At 43.0% G+C, this 10,799-nt stretch overlaps 2 protein-coding genes across 2 annotated transcripts; one reads left to right on the forward strand and one right to left on the reverse strand.

Annotated features, from left to right (window-relative positions):
• Positions 1 to 3,434: 3,434 nt before the first annotated feature.
• Positions 3,435 to 4,987, reverse strand: H6S33_011359 (uncharacterized protein; the record flags this gene model as incomplete). Its single annotated transcript, XM_044842712.1, has 5 exons — positions 3,435 to 3,528; positions 3,591 to 3,662; positions 4,132 to 4,206; positions 4,287 to 4,310; positions 4,773 to 4,987. 5 exons carry the CDS (start codon positions 4,985 to 4,987, stop codon positions 3,435 to 3,437), a joined length of 480 nt encoding a protein of 159 aa, XP_044696127.1.
• Positions 4,988 to 6,664: 1,677 nt separating this feature from the next.
• Positions 6,665 to 9,286, forward strand: H6S33_011360 (uncharacterized protein; the record flags this gene model as incomplete). The annotated part of the gene is made up of 5 exons (XM_044842713.1): positions 6,665 to 7,049; positions 7,257 to 8,446; positions 8,516 to 8,595; positions 8,681 to 9,098; positions 9,182 to 9,286. 5 exons carry the CDS (start codon positions 6,665 to 6,667, stop codon positions 9,284 to 9,286), a joined length of 2,178 nt encoding a protein of 725 aa, XP_044696128.1.
• Between the last annotated feature and the right edge of the window lie 1,513 nt (positions 9,287 to 10,799).

The following is a 10,799-nucleotide window of genomic DNA, read 5'->3' on the forward strand; positions in this document are numbered from 1 at the left end:
ATTGAACAGTACCTGAGGTATATCAGGGTCTGCTTTGCCGTACTGCGATGTATATAGATTGATGATGAATGGTACTACTTATAAGTCGGAAAGCGCAGCCATTTACTAGGGCTGCGCATTTATCCATGCTTCATCAGGCCTATATAAGTATGACTACGTTTCTCTACATATTTCACATGCCTAACGCTGCTCAATCGTTTCTCACTTGCTATTTTACAGCACGTACTGTACCTTTGATAGTCCTTAGAAAGTTTGAAGACGTCCAGCGAATTTAACTTTGTCGTTCGTAATTGCTGACAAATCAATGGAATCCTATCAAGAGGGTGTAATAAGTAAGTACTGAGAGCTCTAGATCTGGAGAGCTCGATCGATCGAATGAGGAACCTCGATCATCAACAGATGGCTTTTTACTCTGCCTCACCACAAATGATTTGAACAAACTAGTGAAATTAGTGCTCCAACTATGTATCTTCGCCTTGCGCTCACCGATGTCGATATGGCAGGACTTAAGTGGTATACAGGCCACTGATTTTGCACCCATTTGGTGATATCAGACTCTATATATCAGTTAACATTAGGCTTCTTATATAGTTGAAAAACAGGTGGTCGCGTGCTCACAGGTCCTCGACAAGCGCAGAAAGCACTGTCTTGTCTTATAATTGTGGGAGAAGTATGTAGATCCAAGCATCGATTGTCCATCGATTCTAAGGATGAATAGAATGATCTATAATTGATGTTGATCCTCTTTTGACTGTAGATATTGGTACAGTCGGTGGGCTAGAGGCCCTTTTATGTATCTGGTTTTCAAAAATATCTGTGAGTTGAGGCTACTGCAGTTACTCGGTGTGAAATATGCCATGCCTAAGGATATTATATTGTTAATACCAGTTGGATGGTTCTACAAACGTCAAGCTACGCTTGTAATAGAGTAAGGTTCGGTTTACAAGGGCCCGTTTGGCTGCTTTGGGGGTTTGAAGCTCCATTTAGTTAATCAAGGGCCCGTTAGATGAGCATGAGGCTGGGAAATCTTTGAGGGTTTGATTTTGATTGTTCGTGTTGAATATTTATGAGAGTTTGCCATGGGTTGTAAAAGTGAAACGGAGTTGGAAAGAACATAGGTAGGACCTACTTTTCAAAACTCTGTTTCAAAGCCGTAATAAAGTTACAAAGCTTTTGCAAAGCGAAGTTTCGAAGAAATGAAATGGAGTTGTTCGTCAAAACGCAGAATTTAACCAAAGCTCAGCCAAACAGCTCTAAGTAATGTCTAGACTATCCGGTTCAGATCTCAAACATCACTAACACATGGCCTGAGCCATTAACAGTGTGTGCACCGTCAAGATTCATTGCTACTGGTCTTATTTATTGTGATTTCTCCAGCTTCCGCTTAGGTTGAAGGCGGGAAAGAAGACTATTAGACATAGATCGACGATAGAGCATCTTTCAAGCGTGAAAGACTGTGGGGTGACTTGATGAGAGTAAAAAGACTGCCTTTTAATGCCATCGAGAAGGTTCCTTAAGACCGTGGCGATTACAGTCATTCCCATGCGCATAGTGGGTAACGAACTACCGGACAATTAACCTCAAGAGTTTGGCAGACAAGATAAAAGGGTTAGTGTACTGTTGTTTGGTCATTGAATGATTAACTGTTGCCTGTAAACCTATCTCAAACGATTTGGTTCCAGGGGTTGTTGGACTTTTTAATGGTTTTGGTGATGAAAACATTGGAGTTAGGGTTATCAGAATCAAGTATGGTTACTTCGGGTCACTTAGGGTTATTTAGGGTTATTTAGGGTTGGGAGAATAAAAACAACTACTCTAGTTGGCAGCTGCACAAGGAGTGTGAGTGAGCACGCCAAGCGCCAAGCGCTGGTCTAACCACAACCGCCCAATGGTGTGGCGGGATCTGCGCAATTTTTTCTGCTGCGCGTTTAGACCTGCTTTAGTAGGAATGAATAAAATTACGACATTCTGAGATCTGCCAAGTCACACTGCAATTACTATCATAGCTTAATTTGTAAGGTTTTCTAGCTCACCCAGGAGTCCTATTATGTATCAACAAGTCACACCAGCTCCCTAAACTTTGATGATGATATTGATCCCATTTATTTGGTATCCCAGTCGAAACACAACTTAAGTACCGACATCTAGCCACCTGTATGCATGCATGCGGCAACGTAGACTCACTATCGGTTCGAAGCTACACTCATTGGTTTGAAAGCGCTGTTCTGAACAGGCGGGGCAAGCCAGAGCAGCAGAGGACCGAATCAGCAAATGTGTACCCGCACCAAACAACCCGATCACAGGGACGCAATGGCTGAGACATGGTGCTGCCCATGGAATCAGATCATGTAAAACAGTTGTGTGAATTCTTGGGTTCGGTAAAATTATCATCCGGATATCCTCTGAGTAATTCCCTGAACACAGCGCGACTAATAGGAATGATTTCTTCTAGCTCAGCCGGCTTCAGAAGAGGGGTAGAGATATGCTGCGTCTTTCTCGCTTCTTTGCTAGGTTATAGAAAGGAGTATATAAGTACTGCATAGATGGTGTATTCCTCACTGAGCCTACAACATTTCTTTAGCAGAAACATTAGTGAAAATTCACAGATAACCAGCTAGCAGTACAGCGGCTTCTTCTATCAGCGCCTGTAAGCCGTAAAACTACATTAATCATTTGGAATGGTTTGTCGCTGGAGTTGATGTGGATATCCCTCATAGCCTCCTTTTGAGGGATAGCCCGAGATATGAGGAGGAAAGAGATCTCAAGACCTCCTGTTTCGCAAATTTGACCACAAAAACATTCACTGTATTTATATACATGGATTAGTAACAGCACGTAGAGTAGGTATAGGACGTAGATATGGCCAAAGCTAAGTTATACCCGTCCAATAGGTATTTGAGCTCAAGACTGCTATGTTTTAGGTAACGGCGTGATCTCTAAAGGAAAAACTAAAGTTCAAGGATCTAGGTATCTCAAGGTTCATGTACATACTACCTTGGAAGGTTCCGATGTATCCGAGTATCACTCCTTATACAGCCTATGGATATATATGGCCGTGTATACGTCTAGGACGTAAAGAAGAACTTGTTTCGACACAGGCACTTGAGATTTCAACTCGTTGCCCTTCTTTCAGGAATCTGTCGTCCGCTCGCCTTGCTATTAGGGTTCAATGTAAGTGTTTGAGCTCAAAATGTCTCTATTAAATCTTTGCAACAGAAAATCTCACGCATTCGAAAAGTATGGGAGTCTTAACGGACTATAACTCCACCCGCCCTGCTGCACTGACAGGTTTATTTCGAGGATCTTCAAACCAAGCATTTTTCGGTTCAGGCATATATTGAGCATCTAGGCTCCCCAGCCTGGAAGAGAGCTAGAGCGGGTTTCAATTTATGATTATAATAATCTTACCGAAAGGTAATTTAATCCCTCTAGTTCTAAGATAAAGATGAGATCGAGTCCCACAGTTTAAGTACAACTGAACGTGGCCCATGAGACACTAGTGACTCTAACGTGATCAAGGCCAACTTTCTAAAAGGATTCAAGTTAAGACTAGAGACGCCACTGAAATGCCCCAGTACAGCTGTACAGACGTGATCGGGTGAGCTCCCCTAAAGAGACGGGCTTCTAGAGCTCTTCGACAAGAACTCCTGGATAGATCCCTTCTATCAACTCAGATGTTTCGAAACTGAACTGGCTGGGAGAATCATCTATCTATAGCTGCATAAGCTAAGGACGCTCGTTTACCTCGTGGCGTACTACCTTGAGAGGTGGGTAAAGGCGGACTTCTATACGGGTTCGTTTATCGACGATAAATGCTCAGGAACTTAGTCCTCACAGTTCATGCAGTTAGTATCCTCTTTTCTCGATAAAATTGCATATCGATATATGTTCGGGAGTAGTGGAGATTCTTCTATGAATGGGGCTTTTGTATAGGCATGTTGCTGCGTGGCTGGTGTACATACTTCTGATCATCACAGAGAAAGCGGCCTATAGACGCACTTAGAAGGCACGCCGTTAGTGCTTATCAATAAGGATAATTACTACTTTAAACGCGGGCCTCCAAATTGGGAGTGTCTATCCTTTTGCTTGTATGTGGGGCTTGTCCTTTTATGCAGCTGCGCAGGTAATCACAACTTCAGTCTACTCTTGCAATTACTGTATGATATTATGATCCATAATTCGGTATATGGGTATCGTATAGAGTGCCTATTACACAGGGTAATTAGTGTCCCTGCAGAGCAGGAGAGGTTTTTATTGATAAAGAAGAGAGCCGGCTGAGAGCCTACCTATATTTTGGTCTAGACCTAGACCTGGGGTTATATATGGTGGGAGTTAACTTATGAATCTAATTTTTAAGGTCCGAGGTGTGATTTGGGTTCTTCAAAAGCTCTATACCACGTAATTCAGGTTAGTTCCTAGTCTGTTCGACCATCTCCGATGGATAGTCGGTTAGTCGAGAGCTGGTTCGATTCTACACAGAACGTCCGTCAAATAACTAGGTGGTTGATAAACGATTCAAGCCTCAGTCAGCTTGTTACGCGCCATTATAAGTCTGGCTTCTATTGAAAAGCATTCGGTAGACATATTACTTAGAATTTCCTTTGGAGAATCACAACCAAGAGAATTTCGATTTAACAGCTACCCAGACAGTTTCCACTACACCAAGACACAACCCTCAGAGAGACGAGATCTCTGAGCGGGGATGAGGTTTATCCTCAACTGAAGCAAGACAGTTCCCAATTTCCTGAGATGTTGGGCATGGCCAACCCTACCATAGTTTACGTTCCCAACGGAGTGCCTTCCGACTATTTGGACAAAGCTCAGGTGAAGCCGTATAAGATACCGTGTAATTCAGTTCAAAGATGGCCAGGGAGCTGTGGAGTGAGGTTAAGCCACATATCGAAGCTGTTCTCTGCGCAGGCTCGCCTCTTAGGTTAAGCTTAGTCTCTATCGTCCTTATAGAGCCTGCTACGCTCGCTTGGAACATGATGATTCTGACAGTAAGCTTCTTTGACGTTTGCCAGGCTTGAAGTTGTTTTTACAGCGATTTTTGTCTGTGAAAACAGCGCATTGGTTGTCTTTATTGTTCTGGAGCTGTTTAATCAGGGAATAGATACCCACACAGTCGTTTAGGTTCTGTTAGAATCGAATCCACTATATCAGCCAGATATGTCCCACCCGATACCAATCGTGGATAATATGGGGAGGGGGTGAGCAGTAAAGAAGGATCTACTGTACTTAGGTCCTAAAGTATAAACTCGAATATAGCACTAGGTGGGGAGGGGCGTGGGGGATACGTTTAGATGTAACCATATAATACCTAGGCTCTCCAACTTACGATAAATAACACACCGGACCTTTCGTAGGTTTTGTTCTACAGAATCTTGAGGGATCTTAGTAATATCCGTATCAAGATTATTTGAATGATCCATATTGCCATCAGGGTCAAGGGAATCGACTTGAATTGGCCTGAGTTATAACTCATCATGTGCAAGTAAAAAAGGGAAAAAAACATGTGTACTACTTGCTGTAGGTTAGTTATACACATACATGAGAGACAGCCTGAGACGGGTGAACTATATGAGGCCTACCATGATTTATATTCATGTTATTGGTAGATGAAGATCAAAGATTCTTGAGAACCTTCTGAGAGGCTCTTGATGTGGGATATCACTGCTTTCTAGGACTGCACTCCTGCAATGCAAATCCCTAGTGGTATTATGCTAAAGTTGTAAGTTAAATCTTTTCATTTCCAGTGTCAGGCCTGTCTGATGAATATGAAATGTAGAAGAGCATGACTATTGAAGCCATCCATTTAGATAAAGGTAAGCCTTGCTTATTCTTGTTTCCAATAGAAGCCGATTTACGAGCAGTCTTAATGTTTCGTCGGCAGATGAAGGAAAAGCATCCAAGCCAGACTGGTGCCTAGGGTTAGATTCGGTGTATGTGTAGAACAGTCACAAAAATGAGCCTTTATGGTACGGGCCCAATCCGGTACTAAAAATTAATCCATCTATTTCTCTGATAAATATCTAGCCCTCCTCGCGAAGGTGTGTCGTGCGTCGTGTCTAGCAAAGATACGGATTAGGTACTGCAACTAGACACTAAGATTCTTCTCGTCATCGAGAGTGGTTATACATGTTTCGTTTCTAGCGCTCGAGTGGGACTAGTGGGCTCTAATGAAGAAGATAGAATCGGTTCCAAAGAAAAGATGGATGTGATCGCGAGATCCGTGTCGATCTATTCGGGTGAGAGTTTGTGTGGGCAAGAGTTGAAATGGCTGTTGGGGGGGCTGCGGGCCCGAACGCCCTTACTTGACTTAATCCACGTTGCCCCTCCAATTTATTCACCCGCTACCCTTCATTCCTAACAGCTTGCGCAAACCTCCGAGCCCCGAAAATCTTTTATTTTTTTTTGCAACTTTTTATTTTCTTCATTTATATCACCATTACTTTACAACCCCTTTCTTGCGTTTGCACGATAGGTACACAGTATCTATCTCCATACCTCCATACCTCCATACCTCCTAGAACCGCTAAAAAGGTAAGCACCGGCCTGCACCTGCCACTTACCACCGCGTTTCTCTGACTTTTGTGTCCTATTTTTTTAGGTTGTCCTCTGGTGCTGCACTTAGAAGCCATAACACACCGCGGTCGTTCATGAGATGCCAGCACCAGAGAATATTCGGTCAAAGTTTACAGGCAATGTCTGTTTCTACACATTCATTGCTCGTTACCGGCAAGGAGTTGTTTTATGGCGTAACATAGAAACCGTAATACGCGAGAACGAGGTCGCCCAGGTTCGCGGAGATAGCTCAACAGCCAAATTAGTTTTACCAGGCAACTCAACACCACCGACGACAGATGCAGATGCTCGAGCGTGTAAGCGCTTTGCGGCGCGTCCCAAAGTGAGGATCGATGATATCATGAAGAAATTGCGACCTTCAGTTCCCACTGGGAAAGATGAACCTCAGTTGAAAATTGAGCTTAGAACGTTGAAACGGAAAGTTCCGTCCAAACGGGGATCCAGACCTAGATCGAATGGGACAGGTAATTCAAGTGAGACTTCAAACCCTGCATGATTCTCTGTCGTTATTTGATCACTGATCATTCCCTTTTCTTTTCTTTTTTTCCTACCAGATGAAAAGGATTCAGTCAATTCAAAACCAAATAATCGAGCTCAACGTCAATCGAGCAGATTGAATAATATGACATCAGTTCGCTGCAAATGCGAACTCACCATATATGAAAAGACAGATAGTTCGTCAACCGAGCAAACACCGCCTCCTCCACTTCTCTACAAATCAAGCGAGCTTTGCACGATCACTTACGACTCTGATGAATCTGCGGCCTTAGAGATGGACGACCATTTTTATATCAAAGCTAGCCAGCTTTATGTACAACCGAGTCGAGGTCCTATAAAACCCTGGGGATTGGCGGAGAGCTACAGTGCCCAGATTACTTTGAATGCGATAGACGTTGATGAAAAGTGGCCCCCCTTCCTTTCTGGCGAAAGACCGCAGGGCAGTAAGAAGTGGCGGGAACCTTTTTACGTTGTTTTGTACTGCACCCTTGCCTCTTTGCCGATGACTTCAGGTATTTCGCAGTACGATGTGTTTTTGAAGTTCGATTCCACTTCCAACGAGCGCTCGGGTTTAAGTCTCGAAGTAGACTATGGGTGGAGCCAAGTACAATCACAACGTAACGGACTTGATCACCAGTTGGCTAGGCTTCCGACACCTACCTTGGATAAGGAACAGTTTTCGTGCTCCAGACCGACATACAATGTTTTGACTATCTACTACTTTCGGGGCTCAGTAGATGACAAAGATTTACAAAGTCAATATGGGGCTCCAAATCCCAGAGACCAACACCTGTTCTCGATTACCGGATATACCTGTCCCATTTGCGACGGTAAAAAGTTTCACAACTTAAAATTTTTGCATTTACATCTAATTACTTTTCACGATCTATTTCATTTTCAGGTAAAATCAAGAGAGCAGACGAAAGGTTTGGACAGTATAATTGAGATCTCTGTGGATCTCTCCAAGGAACAATTGACTGCTAGAGCCAGTGACCATGTTCCTGATCATAGAGTATTTCGCTGGCAGAAGCCGACTACCAGATTTGATCTTGATGCTATGCTAAAGGGTGATTGGGCTTGGCTCAATGAGAAGAAAAGTGCTTCTTTAATCGGGAATTATCGCCGAGAGCCATTGCAATCAAGTAATGGAATTAGTGCTCCCGTGAGAAAAATCAATCTGTATGACGTTCAACCCCTACCAAAGATGAAAAGGCGAAAATATGTTGTTCCAGAGGCTAGAAACGGCGTGAAAGGCCTCGTATTTGTTCGGAACAAAAGTAAACGTTTTGTGCATCCCGGCGAGGAGCTCAGTGAGAGTGACGATGACGTGGACGAAGAATGGTTGAAGATGAAACATGGGGAGGTAAGCTCTAAAGACATTAACGTAATATTCTCATATTTCAGGAGGAATTTTTGCTAACATTCTCCTTAGACTGTTGAAGACTTCAGTGATGTAGTGGCAAATGAACGGAAGTTCATGGTGTTGTGGGATCGTTATCTTTATGAAGAGCGGTAAGATAATTTAGTGATAGTTCAATCGTTTTCAACTCAGTTATGAAATCTTGATGCTAATTGCGTTATCTTCGCCCAAATATAGTCCTAAAGGCAATATTCAAGTCCCACCAGTCTTGGTCCGCTTTGCTAGAGATATGGGGGAAGTTCTTAGAAGCTCAAATCTGCTTGTCGAGTTCTGGAAGCATTGTTTGAATCTCGTGCAGTATCGGGTTATTGATGCAGAATGTTTAAAAGTCTGTATGGCTATCGCGAAGGGCAATAACCCATGGTCTTCAGCTGGTATTTCTACTGTTGGGCTTGGACTTGCTGGCCCTATTGCATTAGAAAGTTCGCAAGGTGTCGTGCCACCATCGGAGGACCCGATGGACCTAGATGGTGAAACTCATGATGGAAAACCCTTTCTAAAAGAAACAGATCATAAGGTGGAAGCTCGAGATTCGGGATTTTGCACCTGCGGGAAGCCATATGAGAGATCTCAGATGGTCCTTTGTGTTGGTTCGGTAAGCGGATAGTAGCTTCTTATTTTACCCCTGAATTCATTATCACTCGGGTTTGGTTTTTGCGTCACTAACTTTGAAACTAGACTTGCGACAGGCGTTGGTTCCACAAATCCTGTTTTAACCTAGTGAATCTTCTTGACGAATGGAAATGTCCGAAATGCATTGAAGTAAGCGATAATAATGAGTAACTACAGTAACACCGGTTTCTGTAGGTCTCAACGCAGAAACCTCTGGACTTGTTTTTGGGTAACTATTGCAGTTGTACTGCTTGTTTTATGGCTCCTGCCATAGTATTGGAAATGTTAATGTTGGAATAATCCACACTTCTGTCTTGAGCTCGCTACCTCAACACTTCAGTTCATTCAGCTGCTGTGAAGCCTATCATATTGTTAGTCTGGCGTACAGTTTCATGCGCTCTATGTTTTGGAGTTCACATTCATATACCTGTAATCATCTGTTCATTTTTACCGTATTTCTTCCCTCCCTCCTTTTTTTTTGGCTGGTACGACTGTACAGTTTCCCTCATCTTTGTTCTGTCTCTCGGAACTCTATTTTCTTATTTTTATACATTTCTTATCCTGTTGATGAACCATTTATGTTGTTTGACAAGGCGCTATCAATTGTTTTACGGGGCTGGATGGGTTTTGGCAACTGTTACTGTGGAAATTAGATACTTAAGTGTTAACTCAACGGCCTGCCCAATACGTGGTAAGCGGGTTTATGAGTAAGTTTGAGAGATATGCAGCTGTACTACGAAATTAAGAGGTAGGCTTATTTTTCGCCGGTAGCTTCATTAGCCTCAAACATTACATAGATACATGTATGTTCAAGGCTCAAAGGATGCATATGTGCGCATGTACGCAGTTTCTAACGAAGTTAACATTAGGAAGCTCTAAAGATCCGTTCCACGGAGGCTTATCGACAGCGTTGGGTTGAGAAATATTGATAGATACACAGTAAGCCTTATAAAGGAGCCTGCCTCTATTTTATCAATATATAAAACATGGCCTAAGGACATCGTAGCGTACGCAGGTAATCAACTTTAGGGTTGTATTTAAAACCATGGTTAAGATTCCATGAGAAGGCTACATATGTGGCCCAGAAGACAAGTCGTATACGTAGGCTTTCCTGAAATCGTCCAGACTGATAGTTCGATGTTTGTACCTTGGTATGCGCCGTTCATAGTCTATAGTAAAAGTAGGAGCTGGCCTATATAGTTTATACGCTCGTTTGACTACTTCTAAGCCAACTAGTCAAGGCACTCATTCAAGACCCTACATTTACCGCTTGCCTCAAGCCGCAAAATACTTACAAAAAAGGGAACGGGGAGTGAGACTTAGCAAGTTAAGTTGAGCGAAATGAAAGTAAAGAGCGGAGGAAGAGAGATAGTCTTATGGTTACATGCAATTCGGAGGACTGTCCTCTACTCATACTAGAAATGATGCTCCAGCGATGATTGGGCTACGCGTGGCGGTGCCCATAATATTTCCATTGTGTATTTATCTCTTTGTATCGCTCTTTTATACTGCTTCACAAGAAGAGGAAGAGCGCTATATAGGCACACAGCTACAGTCTACGCTTCGGTGATCCCGCCTATCTCACTGACTTTGTATCGAAGCTTAGACATAATAGGGCAGCTTGCTTAAGTGGAGACTTACAGCCTTTTCTAGGACGATATTACATCTGCCCAACTGATAGACA

Source organism: Morchella sextelata (assembly GCF_020137385.1).
Source record: "Morchella sextelata strain SCLS chromosome Unknown scls_6, whole genome shotgun sequence".
Lineage (NCBI taxonomy): Eukaryota > Fungi > Ascomycota > Pezizomycetes > Pezizales > Morchellaceae > Morchella > Morchella sextelata.